This window comes from Platichthys flesus, chromosome 10, assembly GCF_949316205.1.
Source record: "Platichthys flesus chromosome 10, fPlaFle2.1, whole genome shotgun sequence".
NCBI lineage: Eukaryota > Metazoa > Chordata > Actinopteri > Pleuronectiformes > Pleuronectidae > Platichthys > Platichthys flesus.
Window position 1 is genome coordinate 6,197,254 of NC_084954.1, and position 17,402 is coordinate 6,214,655.

The 17,402-nt window shown below is 40.2% G+C and overlaps 3 gene segments (V, D, J or C); 1 reads left to right on the plus strand and 2 right to left on the minus strand.

Moving 5' to 3' along the window:
• Positions 1–2,037: 2,037 nt before the first annotated feature.
• On the minus strand, positions 2,038–17,402 carry LOC133961808 (immunoglobulin lambda constant 6-like). The segment is given in 3 exon segments: positions 2,038–2,585; positions 16,884–16,962; positions 17,272–17,402. Coding segments are annotated over 3 exon segments (433 nt in total).
• Positions 5,107–6,951, minus strand: LOC133961817 (Ig lambda-2 chain C region-like). The segment is given in 2 exon segments: positions 5,107–5,653; positions 6,815–6,951. Coding segments are annotated over 2 exon segments (324 nt in total).
• Positions 7,027–17,402, plus strand: part of LOC133961800 (Ig kappa chain V-III region MOPC 63-like) — an 80,826-nt gene continuing 70,450 nt past the window's right edge. Inside the window, 2 exon segments of the V gene segment in view lie at positions 7,027–7,158; positions 7,252–7,561. Of these exon segments, the coding sequence occupies positions 7,107–7,158; positions 7,252–7,561 (362 nt within the window).

Below are 17,402 nucleotides of genomic sequence, written 5' to 3' on the forward strand. Positions count from 1 at the left end.
TCCAGTGAACACAACACAAGTCTTCAAGCAGAGCGTCAATGAAGTTAAACATAACTGAAACAAACTCACAGTTTTAAATGTTCAGTGATCTCCAAACAAAGCCTCAAGAAACCAATTTTGTCATTTTAGAATTCGACCTGAAGACTACAACGTCTAAATGTGTGTGTAAAATGAGCTTGAGGTGGTAGTTTATCCGTGTGGGGGGATTAACTTACACTTTAGTACTTCACTATCATTTACGTGGATACACAGGTCTGCACTTTTTGAATTTTGACTATATATTATTTTTTTGAGCATTGTAGTGATGTGGTTCATGTGTTTCTTTGTAGGGGGGTGTTTGGGTCATTGTAGGCTCAAGGTCCCTTTTGCCTGAGGCCCCTAAAGTCCCTTGAAACGCCCCTGGAGTCCCACAAATGAGTTTTCATGGTGATTCTCTGGTGGAGCAGTGAACGCTGCGTTGACCGGCCGAGTTGCACGAGTTGTAAACGGAGCTGTATCGTAAAAAACCTGCCTCAACTAGTTGCTCTACAGAATGAGTTCTAACAGAAAACTACAATAAACACAGAGAATATATTCGATGTATTATAAAACACATTAAGTTCATACAACCAGCACATCCTGCAAGTTTAAAACCAGAATAATCTGAAAATTGTGGTTATTTATCAATTTCATTTGATGACTAAATGTTGCCAGATATTTATTTATCGACTTTAATTGTCATTGTAATATATTCTGCTACTTTTAACCTTAGTATGAACCAGAATCACATGTTTAAGCATGCCGCCGCCACCTTTAGACTCTCAGTAATTTTTCCATGCATTTCTCGTTAGTTCTTTCCCCTAGGGAATGATCTCCGAACCCTTAATGGATGAGTGTAGAAAATGTGTTTTTGTCTATTAATCACGAGGTATGTCGTTATGAATTCATCCTTACATTTACATGTTATGCACTCAAACACATGCAGACATGCACCTCTCAACCATGGGATGTGGGACGTTGCCATGGGCGTAGGCAACCCCTATATATATTGTATGTTTGACGCCTGCAAAGCGGACTTCACAATTTGCGTGTGAATGTCTCCGGATTTCTAGAGTCCGTCCTGACCTGTGAAGACTTCTTTGTAATAAACTTTAACTATACAAGCAAGTTCTGGGTCTGTGGAGAATTCTTCCTTCAGCATCAACTTCACCATCATCGACCTCTCGGCTGCCAAAAATATACAATATCATTTAGATTAAAGATTCAAGATTTTTATTGTCAAATGCACAATAATAACATTAAGCAGTCGCTGGCAGAGAACTGCTTGAGTCTCAGGCTCTCTTCCAACAATGCTCAAGTAATTACAACCTATACAATAAAATGAAATAGAAATAGTATAAAATAGAATGAAAGAGAATATCAAAATTTAAAATAGAAAATAAAGTATATATATCTAAATATATATATATAAACAGCTGAGGAGAAAATAAAACAACAATAGTGCAAAATGCGAATATGTCACGGAGAGGAGTTTAAAAGTCTTATGGCCTGGGGGATGAAACTGTCTCTGAGCCTGGTGGTGCAGGCCCGGATGCTGCGGTACCGTCGGCCAGATGGCAGCAGGCAAAAATGTTTATGGATGGGTTAAAAGTGGTCTTTAATAATGTTACACTTCATTAAATAGTGATTTGATGATTATTATAATCACACATTGAAAAGGGTATTCCCATTAAGCACTCACACATCAGAACATGGATGGAAAAGAATATCTAATTAACTCTCATGCTAAATGTGTAATGTCCCTTTAATTTCTCAGGTTTCATTATAAACTTTTACTTCTGTCACTTATTGACAATAATATGAATTATGAGGAAAGTCCTACAAACTATTAACGTCATACTTTTGTGATTTTCAACATTTTGTTCAATATTTAACCCAGAAGTCAGAAACATTGTTTTCATGGAGATCCACACAAGATAAATTACTGTCTAAGTAGAAGTAAAACACAGATTTACATTAATAACTTTTGCCGCTGAAAAAATAACACAGAAGCAGATGTTGGTGATGGTATATTTTATTTTAGTAAAGTAAAAATAGAAAGTTGAAAAACAAATGACATGAGAACATGAAATATTTATTCTTGTTTCAAAAGTAGCACAATACAGCATTGGACTGTCATAATGAGTTGAAGAAAAGACATGAAGACATGCAGAGCTGCAGTAGAACACATGTAAATCAAACGGACCCACAGTAGAGCACAATGACTCCATCCGGTCGTCTCTCTACTCCGAGCAGAGGTCAGGGTCCAGGGTTTGAGTGACAGGGCTCTGTCCGTCCAAACTGGCCTCACAGCTCACTGAGCCCGCCTTCCTCCACTGCTCTGCAGGGAGGCTCAAGGTGCTGCTCCAGCTGTAGTGGCCGCCCCCCCCCCAGGACCCCTGGGCTGTGAGACACCCCTGTGGAACTGCTGCTGCCCCCCACCTTCCAGCCCAGGCTCCAGGCTGAGGGGAAGCCTCCGCTGGCCATACACACCAGAGTGGCAGTGCCCTGCTTCAGCTCTTCACTGGAGGGGGGGAGGAGGGTCAGGGTGGGCCGCACCACACCCACTGGAGGAGAGAGAGGGGAGAAAAGACAAAGGGATGAGGATGAAGGAAAATGACGTACAGGTGAATTCTTGTTTGTTATAAAATGAAACAGAAGAACTTCTACTGTTGAACATCATTCACTCAGTGTCAGACCATCAGCCGCAGGGTTCAAGTGTCAATGTGGCTGAGAAGGTTCACTGATAATGATTATTGATGATTATTGAGGTCTTTGTCGAGTTTGGTTCCTCCACCGAAAGTGTACCACAGTGATACAGACTCATTAGGTGCTCGTACAAAAACCTCCTGCACCGTGAACAGCAGTCTGTCCACTGAAGGGTCACTTGTTTCTGGTTAAACTACAGAATTTACACTGAGTATTTAAATTTAGCTAATGTGGCTGGAGATTTCATCAAGAGTGAGTAATTAAAATAAAAAATAAAAAAAATTGTTCTTTACAATGAGAGACAAAAAAGTGATGTAACTTGTCTTGAATTAATATTTTGAAAAAGATATTTTGACATTATTTCAAAGCTGTAAAGTAAACAGGATGCTTCAAAAGAATTCAAACGAAAAAAAAATTAAATAAATTGTACGTCTACTCACTCTGTAATTCAAGGTGAATGAAATACACATATTTGCATCAATGAAAGTGAAACAATTTGAATCAAGATGCTGACGACCCTCAATTGTGCTTCTTCATATTTAGTGTAAATCCAAACAGCAACGCTCCTGAGTTTGTGTCCCACGTCACCTTCAGTCCGCTCAGAGCAGAGGAATCATTTCCATAGAGAGGAGGCTTTGCATCGTCAGCTGATCCTCCACTGAACTGAGAAGCTTTATAGTCCTGTGACTCCAACTCTGCAGGACTCAGACCCGTCAGTCGACCTCAACCACCATGACTCTCATCACCCTTCTCATCTGGACGCTGGCCTGCTGCAGCTTCACAGGTTCAGTCACTCAGCAACATTTCAGACGTGATGCGCTGCCTGTTCTCTCTCTTCACCTCCGCTGATTAATGTATGATTTGTGTTTGTGTGCAGGATGCAACGGCCAAATGACTTTGACTCAGCCTCCAGTCGTGACATTTACTCCAGGATCCACTGTCACACTGACCTGTAAAACCAACCCCAGTGTTTATACCGATAGTGATGGTGATCATATGTCCTGGTACCAGCAGAAACCTGGACAAGCTCCGAAGCTTCTTATATACTTGGCGAACAGGATACAATCAGGAACTCCCTCTCGATTCAGTGGCAGTGGCTCTGGTTCTAGCTTCACCTTAACCATCAGCGGTGTTCAGGCTGAAGATGTTGGAGATTATTACTGTCTCGCTTATCAAGGCGGTGGAAAGTTCACACAGTGATTTAGAGCCGTACAAAAACCTCCCTCAGTTTGACTGAAGTGAAACTGGTCTGCTGCAGCTTCACAGATAATAACTGGTCCAGTGAACACAACACAAGTCTTCAAGCAGAGCGACAATGAAGTTAAACACAACTGAAAGAAACTCACAGTTTTAAATGTTCAGAAATCTCCAAACAAAGCCCCATGAAACCAACTTTGTCATTTTAGATAATGAGTTGAAGACTAGAACCTCTAAATGTGTGTTTAAGATGAGGAGGGGGTGGGATGGGTTAACTTAACTTTATTACTTCACTATCATTTACGTGGATGCACAAGTCTGCACTTTTTAAATTTTGACTATATAATATTTGTTTGAAGATTGTAATGATGTGGTTCATGTGTTTCTTTGTAGGGGGGTGTCTAGGTCAATGTAGGCTCCCCAGGTCCCTTTTGCCTGAGGCCCCTAAAGTCCCTTGAAACGCCTCTGGAGTCCCACAGATGAGTTTTCATGGTGATTCTCTGGCGGAGCAGTGAACGCTGCGTTGACCGGCCGAGTTGCACGTGTTGTAAACGGAGCTGTATCGTAAAAAACCTGCCTCAACTAGTTGCTCTACAGAATGAGTTCTAACAGAAAACTGCAATAAATACAGAGAATATATACGATGTATTACAAAACACATTGAGCTCACACAACCAGCACATCCTGCAAGTTTAAAACCAGGATAATCAGACAATTGTGGTTATTTATCAATTTCATTTGATGACTAAATGTTGCCAGATCTTTACTTATCAACTTTAATTGTCATTTAGATTCTGTTACACTTCATCAAATATGATGATTATTATAAGCACACTTTCAAAAGTGCATTACCATTAAGCACTCACACATTGGAACATTGGTGGAACAGAATATCTAATTAACTCTTATGCTAAATGTGTAATTTCCCTTTAATTTCTCACGTTTCATTATAAACTTTTACCTCTGTCACTTATTGACAATAATATGAATTATGAGGAAAGTCCTGAAAACTACTAACGTGATACTTTTGTGATTTTCATCATTTTGTTCAATGTTCAACTCAGAAGTCAGAAACATGGTTTTCATGCAGATCCACACAAGAGAAATTACTGTCTAAGTAGAAGTAAAACACAGATTTACATTAATAACTTTTGCATTAGAAAAATAAAACAGAAGCAGATGTTGGTGATGAAATATTTTATTTTAGTAAAGTAAAAATAGAAATGTGAAAAACAAATGACATGAGAACATGAAATATTTATTCTTGTTTCAAAAGTAGCACAATCCAGCATTGGACTGTCATAATGAGTTGAAGAAAAGACATGAAGACATGCAAGGCTGCAGTAGAACACATGTAAATCCAACAGACCCACTGTAGAGCACAATGACTCCATCCGGTCGTCTCTCTACTCTGAGCAGAGGTCAGGGTCCAGGGTTTGAGTGACAGGGCTCTGTCCGTCCAGACTGGCCTCACAGCTCACTGAGCCCGCCTTCCTCCACTGCTCTGCAGGGAGGCTTAAGGTGCTGCTCCAGCTGTAGTGGCCGCCCCCCCCCAGGACCCCCAGGCTGTGAGACACCCCTGAGGTTCTGCTGCTGCCCCCCACCTTCCAGCCCACGCTCCAGGATGATGGGAAGCCCCCGCTGGCCATACACACCAGAGTGGCAGTGCCCTGCTTCAGCTCTTCAGTGGAGGGGGGGAGGATGGTCAGGGTGGGCCGCACCATACCCACTGGAGGAGAGAGAGGGGAGAAAAGACAAAGGGATGAGGATGAAGGAAAATTACGTACAGGTGATTTCTTGTATGTTATAAAATGAAACAGAAGAACTTCTACTGTTGAACATCATTCACTCAGTGTCAGACCATCAGCCGCAGGGTTCAAGTGTCAATGTGGCTGAGAAGGTTCACTGATAATGATTATTGATGATTATTGAGGACGTCATCACGTCTGTTTCTCAACGTGTGACAGTGAAGAACTCGTCCCTGATTCTTCTGTTTAAACTCACAGAGCTGAAACACTGGTGTGAAAACAGTTCAAACCTTTGTCGTCTGTTTCTTTCACTTCCTTTTCACCACATGAAGCGTGAACACAAAGCTGAGCTGCATCTACTGATAAAATCCTGTTTGTGTTCAACATCAGATTTTTGTGCCAAAATATGTTTGATCAATTCAAAGTTAACATTTTTAAACAGTTTATGATTTAGTTTGAAGCTTGAGCAAATTCTATTTTAAAACATTTTAAACCTGTGAATTTAAATCATCATTATACATGAAAATAGATGAAACATTTGTTTTAGGATGTTTCTATAAATGTATTAATCTACATAATTCATTACGATCAATAAATATTGATCTGCATTTCTTTTCCTCTGGATATGAGATTACCTCAGATTGATACAAATTCAACAAAATTATCAGCCAGTCAATCTCTGAACTTGATGAAATTCTTGTTCATTATTTGATTAAAGTTATAAATGCACAAAGTAAAAATCTCTGGTACTTACAGTTAATGTTGAGTTTGGTTCCTCCACCGAAAGTCCACCACAGTGATACAGACTCATTAGGTGCTCGTACAAAAACTTCCTGCACCGTGAACAACAGTCTGTCCACTGAAGAGTCACTTGTTTCTGGTTAAACTACACAATTTACACTGAATATTTATATTGAGCTATAGTGGCTTGAAATTTCATCAATATTTAATAATAAAAAATAAAATATTTGTTAACATTTTTGTTACTTCTTAGCATTTAGACACAAAAAGTTGATATAACTTTGTAGTGAATTAATATTTGAAAAAAAAGTTTGACTACATTTGAAAGCTGTAAAATAAACAGGATACTTCAAAAGTATTAAAACATAATGGTTTGATAATTCTATCGTACGTCTACTCACTCTGTAATTCAAGGGGAATGAAATACACATATTTGCATCAATGAAAGTGACACAATTTGAATCCAGATGCTGACGACCCTCAATTGTGCTTCTTCATATTTAGTGTAAATCCAAACAGCAACGCTCCTGAGTTTGTGTCCCACGTCACCTTCAGTCCGCTCAGAGCAGAGGAATCATTTCCATAGAGAGGAGGCTTTGCATCGTCAGCTGATCCTCCACTGAACTGAGAAGCTTTATAGTCCTGTGACTCCAACTCTGCAGGACTCAGACCCGTCAGTCGACCACAACCACCATGACTCTCATCACCCTCCTCATCTGGACGCTGGCCTGCTGCAGCTTCACAGGTTCAGTCACTCAGCAACATTTCAGACGTGATGCGCTGCCTGTTCTCTCTCTTCACCTCCGCTGATTAATGTATGATTTGTGTTTGTGTGCAGGATGCAGCGGCCAGATGACTGTGACTCAGCCTCCAGTCGTGACATTTACTCCAGGATCCACTGTCACGCTGACCTGTAACACCAACCCCAGTGTTTATATTTATAATTCTAAAGACTGTCTGTCCTGGTACCAACAGAAACCTGGACAGGCTCCCAAGCTTCTTATATACTATGCAACAACTCTATATTCAGGAACTCCCTCTCGATTCAGTGGCAGTGGCTCTGGTTCTAGCTTCACCTTAACCATCAGAGGTGTTCAGGCTGAAGATGTTGGAGATTATTACTGTGTCGGTTATCATAGCAGTGGAGTGTTCACACAGTGATTTAGAGCTGTACAAAAACCTCCCTCAGTTTGACTGAAGTGAAACTGGTTTGCTGCAGCTGCACAGAGAATAACTGGTCCAGTAAACACAACACAAGTCTTCAAGCAGAGCGACAATCAAGCTAAACACAACTGAAACAAACTCACAATTTTAAATGTTCAGAAATGTCCAAACAAAGCCCCATGCAACCAAGTTTGTCAGTTTATAATCGTAGCTGAAGACTACATCGTCTAAATGTGTGTGTAAGATGAGCTTGAGGTGGTAATGTTTTTGTGTGTGTGTGTGTGTGTGTGGGGGGGGTTAACTTACATTTAAGTACTTTTCTTACATTTACGTGGTTGCACAGGTCTGCACTTTTTTATATTGACTATATAATGTTTGTTGAAGATTGTAATGATTTGGTTCATGTGTATCTTTGAAGGGGGGTGTTTGGGTCAATGTAGGCTCCCCAGGTCCCTTTTGCCTGAGGCCCCTAAAGTCCCTTGAAACGCCCCTTGAGTCCCACAAATTAGTTTTCATGGTGATTCTCTGGCGGAGCAGTGAATGCAGCCTTGAACAACGCAGTTGCACGTGTTGTAAACGGAGCTGTATCCTAAAACACACAACAGAACATGGATGGAACAGAATATCTAATTAACTCTTATGCTAAATGTGTAAATTCCCATGCAGATTGTCTACAGATTATACATATTTGGTATAGACTGTCATCCTCTTAATAAAGACTGTTTATTAATATATTATTAATATATTATTATATTATATATATAGCCATTATTTGATAAATATATTCCTGAGACTGTCGTTAGACTGTATTTAAATCAAAATAGACCTTATATATCATTATACAGTATTCAGACTGTCTATACCTTCATATGACATGACTGGACTATTGTAATTCATTATTATCAGGCTCCAGCATTAAGTCGTTAAAGACTCTGCAGCTTGTCCAAAATGACGCTGCACGTGTCCTGACGAGAACCAAGAAAAGAGAGCACATTTCTCCAGTATTAGCATCACTACCCTGATTTCCGGTTAAATCTAGAATAGAATTTAAAATTCTCCTCCTCACCTTCAAGGCCCTTAATAATATGGCGCCATTTTACCTTACAGAGCTGTTAGTACCTTATCGACCCACTAGAGCACTCCGCTCCCAGAATTCAGGCTTACTTGTCGTCCTTAAAGTCTCTAAAAGTAGAGTAGGAGTCAGAGCTTTCAGCCATCAAGCCCCTCTCCTGTGGAATAATCTCTCACTTTCAGTTCGGGAAGCGGACACCATCTGTTCGTTTAAGAGTAGGCTTAGAACCTTCCTTTGTTATAAAGCATATAGTTAGAGCTGGTCCAGGCTGGTCTAAGACCTGCTCTTAGTTATGCTGCTATAGGTCTAGAAGGTCGATAACATCAACTGGCGGTATGCATTATTTAGTGAGGCAGAACGTAACTTGTCCTATGTTCTAAAATGGGAAGCGTTTAGTTTAAAAAGGCATAGAGGTGATGATGTATAATCTACTGAGTGGGCCACATGGCTTTCATAGTACTGCCATACAAACCAGTAGCCGATCAGATTTACCTTGAGCCTCAGTGTACCCTCAAGTTCGGCCTGTATCATTGATTAAAAAGGCAAAAACACCTGATGACGCTAATGTGCAAAGGGAATTTATGACACATGACACACGGAGCTTCTCTTTCCAGCTTCTCCTTCCTCTTCTCAAATCATTATCACATCAAAGTAATTCATATCTCATCAATACATGTTACTGACTTGACCCCCTCCCCGGAGTCCCTTTGTCTTATCACGACCGAGGTGGCAGCTGATGATGGATCATTATCATTGGATCATGGGGAGAGCGTGGCCTAGGGGATAGAGCGGGAGCTCTGCAACAAGAAGGTTGACGGTTCGAATCCCACTCTATCCCTTCTGCATGCCTAAGTGTCCTTGGCAAGATACTGAACCCCTAAATGGCCCCTCATAAATGCTGAGTGTTCTAAAATTGTAAGTCGCTTTGGGTAAAAGCGTCAGCTAACTGACATGTAATGTAATTATTGGTGGCAGTGGACAATGACTGTGGACTATAGTGGCATCTGATCTTGATGGTGGATCATGATCTTGCTGGCTGCTGACCATGGACTATGATTGCAGCAGAACTGATTGATACATAGTATTTCTCCTCGGATACTTGAACATTGCTGACAATGATCCATCAGTTATCCTTCGAAATGTTGAACCTTATTAATGATGCTGAAACTTTTATACTGATGATGTTCTCCTCTACACCTGACATCTATTGCACTTCTGTCCGTCCTGGGAGAGGGATCCCTCACATGTGGCTCTCTCTGAGGTTTCTACGTTCTTTTTACCCTGTTAAAGGGTTTTTAGTAGTTTTTCCTGACTCTTGTTGAGGGTTAAGGACAAAGGATGTCGCACCATGTTAAAGCCCTATGAGACAAATTGTGATTTATTATTATGGGCTTTACAAATAATATTTGATTGATTGATATAGACAGTCTATCTAACTAAGGTCTCTTTAGGCTCATGATGCATTTTGCAGCTCTTTTTATTAACATGGTTTTATCTTTATTATCAGATAAAGTTTGCTCAGTTTTAATGGAATTGACATGTTAAACTTCATTCTTTTGTATAAAGCATTCGAATGAGCCTGATACTCGTAAACTTCATTGTCACATTTAGTCTGATTGATACTCAGAGTATTTTCTCAGAGGGTGAGATGGTTAAATAAAACAGAGGCCTGGGGTCACTGAGGTCAGATGACTCGTACTTACTTAATTCTTTCACATATATCATTGCTGCATGAAATGACTGATGTACATGGTGATGAAAAGGTTGAACAAGGACAGAAACTTGACCGACATCTCCGTGTTAGCCTCCACCCAGACTGCTATGAACCTGGGTGTGACACTCGACAGCCAACTCTCCCTTACTGCCAACATTACTGCAACAACACGTTCCTGTAGATTCATGCTGCACAACATCAGGAGAACACGTCCCCTTCTCACTCAGAAGGCGGAGCAGGTTCTGGTCCAGGCTCTGGTCATCTCACCTCTAGACTATTGCACCTCCCTCCTGGCAGGTCTACCTGCTAGTTCCATCCAACCTCTGCAGCTCATCCAGAATGCAGCAGCTCCACTGGTCTTTAAACAAATTCACTCACACTACTCGGCTCCTCAGCTCCCTTCACTGGTTACCAATTACCTGCGTCAATTTCAAAACAATAATACTTGTGTACCGTTCTTCCGACTTTACCTTGAATGAAAGTTTAAACTAAAACATTAGTAGAAATTAAATAGCACTTAATTATAGGAAATTATAAGAAATTCTACTTTCTTGATTCGTGTAGTTCTTGGTTTGTTCCCTCATGGTTGAATGCACTTATTGTAAGTAGCTTTGGATAAAAGCATCAGCTAAATGAAATCTAATGTAAAACAAAATCAGCATCACACCATGATGGAGTTATTGAACTGCCAGCAGAGGGCAGTGTGCATCTACTTAGAGACTTGAAGGGATATTCCTGAGGGAGAGAGTTACTCCCATAGCAGCTTCCCGGCTTCAGTGTTCAGTCACAGTTGGATTTAGTTGAGGAGACAAAATCACTTGGTTAGATTTTGATACATTTCTTGGTTTGGGATGAAATAGTCCATTAACAACAATCACATTCAAAGGTTTTCTGGTAAAAAGCCTTGAAGACAAACTTCTCCCATGTGTGCAGACCAGAACTTTTCAAAGTCAGACACAGAAGTGAAAGTTCGTTCATGTGATGTCCACATGTTCTCACTCAGCGTCACCTCTTCCTCTCAGTTTCATAAAGACAGGTGCACTCAAATGTATTTTGCATGAATTTTATGCATCGCTGCTCCTCAGAGTTAAAGTCACACAGAGTCTGAAGCGTTTTCACGCACTCACACAGGAAACTGCATCAGGATGATGTTGACAGTAACTCTGAGTGTCATGCTGGTTTTTCTGAGTCATGGTGAGAGATTTTGATGAGGTGGAAATGTGTTTTCTTTATTTTCCTCCACAGGCTGTAGAAACTATTTCCTCTGATGCTCTTTCATTCATTTCTTATTTCAGAGTCTGCTGCCAACAAATTTCTGACTCAGACTGACTCAGTCAAGTCTGTTAGTCTTGGAGGGACTGTGAACATCGGAGCCACAGGGAGTTCAGATATTGGTGCTGACCTCAGTTGGTACCTTCAAAAACCTGGACAGGCTCCCAAGCTTCTTATTTACTCAGCATCAACTCTTAATTCAGGAACTCCCTCTCGATTCAGTGGCAGTAGATCTGGTTCGAGCTACACCTTAACAATCAGAGGTGTTCAGGCTGAAGATGTTGGAGATTATTACTGTCTCGGTGCTCATAGCGGTGGAGTGTTCACACAGTGATTTAGAGCCGTACAAAAACCTCCCTCAGTCTGACTGAAGTGAAACTGGTCTGCTGCAGCTGCACAGAGAATAACTGGTCCAGTGAACACAACACAAGTTTTCAAGCAAAGGAATCGAAACACAACTGAAACAAACTCCACACACACTTCTCGTTTTGTATTCTCCTCATTCACTTCCCGCTCTGAAGCTACTGACCGAACCTGGCACCGTACATCAGTCCAAACAAAAAGCTCCAGGTTATTGTTATAGATTTTGAAATAAATGCTTTAATGCTTCATATGTAGTATCCTCTACTGACGTGCAGAGAAGTGACACAACTGAAACCATCTCCTGCACTGTCTGACACTGCAATGATCAAGACTGGAGGTTTTTTGTAATGTGTAAAATGTTGAAAGCAAAACAAGACACACTAATTCATTGTGACACACAGTTTTATTAATTGATGATTATGATAATTTGATGAATGAGTAGTTTTGTTCAAAATTAGAATGAAACTAATAAAAGTCAGTTTAATTACAAAAATATCGAAGATAAGGCAGAATATGCAGATGATCAATACTGAAAAGCAACATGGACACTGAAACCCAGAAGAAGAAATGTGCAGCTCATCAAAGAATCAGCATCATGTGAGACAGGAAGTGCTGTCGTCTCTCTACTCCGAGCAGAGGTCAAGATTTAATAATTTAAAAATAAATATTTGTGAACATTTTTGTTACCTCAGAATATTGAGAGATAAAAGTTGATTTAACTTTGTCATGAATTAATATTTCGAAAAAAATAGTTTGACATCATTTGAAAGCTGTAAAACAAACAGGATCCTTCAAAAGAATTAAAACCAAATGTTTTGAAAATTCTACTTTACATCTGTTCAGTCCGAAACTCAACAGTAATGAAATACACATATTTGCATCAATGAAAGTGACACAATTTGAATCCATGGATGCTGACGACCCTCAATTGTGCTTCTTCATATTTAGTGTAAATCCAAACAGCAACGCTCCTGAGTTTGTGTCCCACGTCACCTTCAGTCCGCTCAGAGCAGAGGAATCATTTCCATAGAGAGGAGGCTTTGCATCGTCAGCTGATCCTCCACTGAACTGAGAAGCTTTATAGTCCTGTGACTCCAACTCTGCAGGACTCAGACCCGTCAGTCCACCACAACCACCATGACTCTCATCACCCTCCTCATCTGGACGCTGGCCTGCTGCAGCTTCACAGGTTCAGTCACTCAGCAACATTTCAGACGTGATGCGCTGCCTGTTCTCTCTCTTCACCTCCGCTGATTAATGTATGATTTGTGTTTGTGTGCAGGATGCAGCGGCCAGATGACTGTGACTCAGCCTCCAGTCGTGACATTTACTCCAGGATCCACTGTCACTCTGACCTGTAAAACCAACCCCAGTGTTTATAGGAATAGTAATGGTGACTTTATGTCTTGGTACCAGCAGAAACCTGGACAGGCTCCCAAGCTTCTTATATACTTAGCATCAACTGTATATTCAGGGACTCGATTCAGTGGCAGTGGCTCTGGTTCTAGCTTCACCTTAACCATCAGCGATGTTCAGGCTGAAGATGTTGGAGATTATTACTGTGTCGGTTATCATGGCAGTGGAGTGTCCACACAGTGATTTAGAGCCGTACAAAAACCTCCCTCAGTTTGACTGAAGTGAAACTGGTCTGCTGCAGCTGCACAGAGAATAACTGGTCCAGTGAACACAACACAAGTCTTCAAGCAGAGCGACAATAAAGCTAAACACAACTGAAACAAACTCACAGTTTTAAACGTTCTGAAATCTCTCAACAAAGCCCCATGAAACCAACTTTGTCAAATTTATATTTCTTCTTCATTTACTAGACTTTATTACTTCACTCTTCTTTACATGGATGCGCAGGTCTGCACTTTTTTATATTGACTATATAATGTTTGTTGAAGATTGTAATGATTTGGTTCATGTGTATCTTCACGGGGGTGTTTGGGTCAATGTAGGCTCCCCAGGTCCCTTTTGCCTGAGGCCCCTAAAGTCCCTTGAAACGCCCCTTGAGTCCCACAAATTAGTTTTCATGGTGATTCTCTGGTGGAGCAGTGAACGCTGCGTTGACCGGCCGAGTTGCACGTGTTGTAAACGGAGCTGTATCGTAAAAAACCTGCCTCAACTAGTTGCTCTACAGAATGAGTTCTAACAGAAAAATACAATAAACACAGAGAATATATTCGATGTATTATAAAACAAATTAAGTTCATACAACCAGCACATCCTGCAAGTTTAAAACCAGAATAATCTGAAAATTGTGGTTATTTATCAATTTCATTTGATGACTAAATGTTGCCAGATATTTATTTATCGACTTTAATTGTCATTGTAATATATTCTGCTACTTTTAACCTTAGTATGAACCAGAATCACATGTTTAAGCATGCCGCCGCCACCTTTAGACTCTCAGTAATTTTTCCATGCATTTCTCGTTAGTTCTTTCCCCTAGGGAATGATCTCCGAACCCTTAATGGATGAGTGTAGAAAATGTGTTTTTGTCTATTAATCACGAGGTATGTCGTTATGAATTCATCCTTACATTTACATGTTATGCACTCAAACACATGCAGACATGCACCTCTCAACCATGGGATGTGGGACGTTGCCATGGGCGTAGGCAACCCCTATATATATTGTATGTTTGACGCCTGCAAAGCGGACTTCACAATTGGCGTGTGAATGTCTCCGGATTTCTAGAGTCCGTCCTGACCTGTGAAGACTTCTTTGTAATAAACTTTAACCATACAAGCAAGTTCTGGGTCTGTGGAGAATTCTTCCTTCAGCATCAACTTCACCATCATCGACCTCTCGGCTGCCCAAAATATACGATATCATTTAGATTCAAGATTCAAGATTTTTATTGTAAAATGCACAACAATAACATTAAGCAGTCGCTGGCAGTGAAATGCTTGAGTCTCAGGCTCTCTTCCAACAATGCTCAAGTAATTACAACCTATACAATAAAATGAAATAGAAATAGTATAAAATAGAATGAAAGAGAATATCAAAATTTAAAATAGAAAATAAAGTATATATATCTAAATATATATATATAAACAGCTGAGGAGAAAATAAAACAACAATAGTGCAAAATGCGAATATGTCACGGAGAGGAGTTTAAAAGTCTTATGGCCTGGGGGATGAAACTGTCTCTGAGCCTGGTGGTGCAGGCCCGGATGCTGCGGTACCGTCGGCCAGATGGCAGCAGGCAAAAATGTTTATGGATGGGTTAAAAGTGGTCTTTAATAATGTTACACTTCATTAAATAGTGATTTGATGATTATTATAATCACACATTGAAAAGGGTATTCCCATTAAGCACTCACACATCAGAACATGGATGGAAAAGAATATCTAATTAACTCTCATGCTAAATGTGTAATGTCCCTTTAATTTCTCAGGTTTCATTATAAACTTTTACTTCTGTCACTTATTGACAATAATATGAATTATGAGGAAAGACCTACAAACTATTAACGTCATACTTTTGTGATTTTCAACATTTTGTTCAATATTTAACCCAGAAGTCAGAAACATTGTTTTCATGGAGATCCACACAAGATAAATTACTGTCTAAGTAGAAGTAAAACACAGATTTACATTAATAACTTTTGCCGCTGAAAAAATAAAACAGAAGCAGATGTTGGTGATGGTATATTTTATTTTAGTAAAGTAAAAATAGAAAGTTGAAAAACAAATGACATGAGAACATGAAATATTTATTCTTGTTTCAAAAGTAGCACAATACAGCATTGGACTGTCATAATGAGTTGAAGAAAAGACATGAAGACATGCAGAGCTGCAGTAGAACACATGTAAATCAAACAGACCCACAGTAGAGCACAATGACTCCATCCGGTCGTCTCTCTACTCCGAGCAGAGGTCAGGGTCCAGGGTTTGAGTGACAGGGCTCTGTCCGTCCAGACTGGCCTCACAGCTCACTGAGCCCGCCTTCCTCCACTGGTCTGCAGGGAGGCTCATGGTGCTGCTCCAGCTGTAGTGGCCGCCCCCCCCCAGGACCCCCGGGTTGTGAGACACCCCTGAGGACCTGCTGCTGCCCCCCACCTTCCAGCCCAGGCTCCAGGCTGAGGGGAAGCCTCCGCTGGCCATACACACCAGAGTGGCAGTACCCTGCTTCAGTTCTTCACTGGAGGGGGGGAGGAGGGTCAGGGTGGGCCGCACCACACCCACTGGAGGAGAGAGAGAGGGGAGAAAAGACAAAGGGATGAGGATGAAGGAAAACGACGTACAGGTGATTTCTTGTATGTTATAAAATGAAACAGGATAACTTCTATTGTTGAACATCTTTCACTCAGAGTCAGACCATCAGCCGCAGGGTTCAAGTGTCAATGTGGCTGAGAAGGTTCACTGATAATGATTATTGATGATTATTGAGGACGTCTTCACGTCTGTTTCTCAACGTGTGACAGTGAAGAACTCGTCCCTGAGATGATTTTCTTCTGTTTAAACTCACAGAATTGAAACACTGGTGTGAAAACAGTTCAAACCTTTGTCGTCTGTTTCTTTCACTTCCTTTTCACCACATGAAGCGTGAACACAAAGCTGAGCTGCATCTACTGATAAAATCCTGTTTGTGTTCAACATCTGATTTTTGTGCCTTATTATGTTTGATCAATTCAAAGTTAACATTTTTAAACAGTTTATGATTTAGTTTGAAGCTTGAGTAAATTATATTTTAAAACGTTTTAAACATTTGAAAAAAAATCATCATTGTACATGAAAATAGATGAAACACTTGTTTTAGTATGTTTCTATAAATTCAACAAAATTATCAGCCAGTCAATCTCTGAACTTGATCAAATTCTTGTTCATTATTTGATAAAAGTTATAAATGCACAAAGTAAAAATCTCTGGTACTTACAGTCTTTGTCGAGGTTGGTTCCTCCACCGAAAGTGTACCACAGTGATACAGACTCATTAGGTGCTCGTACAAAAACCTCCTGCACCGTGAACAACAGTCTGTCCAATGAAGAGTCACTTGTTTCTGGTTAAGCTACACAATTTACACTAAATATTTATATTGAGCTAATGTGGCTTGAAATTTCATCGAGATTCAATAATTTAAAATAAAATATTTGTTAAAATGTATTTTACCTCTGAACATTGAGAGACAACAAGTTGATTTAACTTTGTCATGAATTAATATTTTGAAACACATTTTCACATCATTTGAAACCTGTAAACAAACAGGATGCTTCAAAAGAATTAAAGCAAAAATGTTTTAAGAAGTAAATTGTACTTCTACTCACTCTGTAATTCAAGGGGAATGAAATACACATATTTGCATCAATGAAAGTGACACAATTTGAATCCAGATGCTGACGACCCTCAATTCTGCTTCTTCATATTTAGTGTAAATCCAAACAGCAACGCTCCTGAG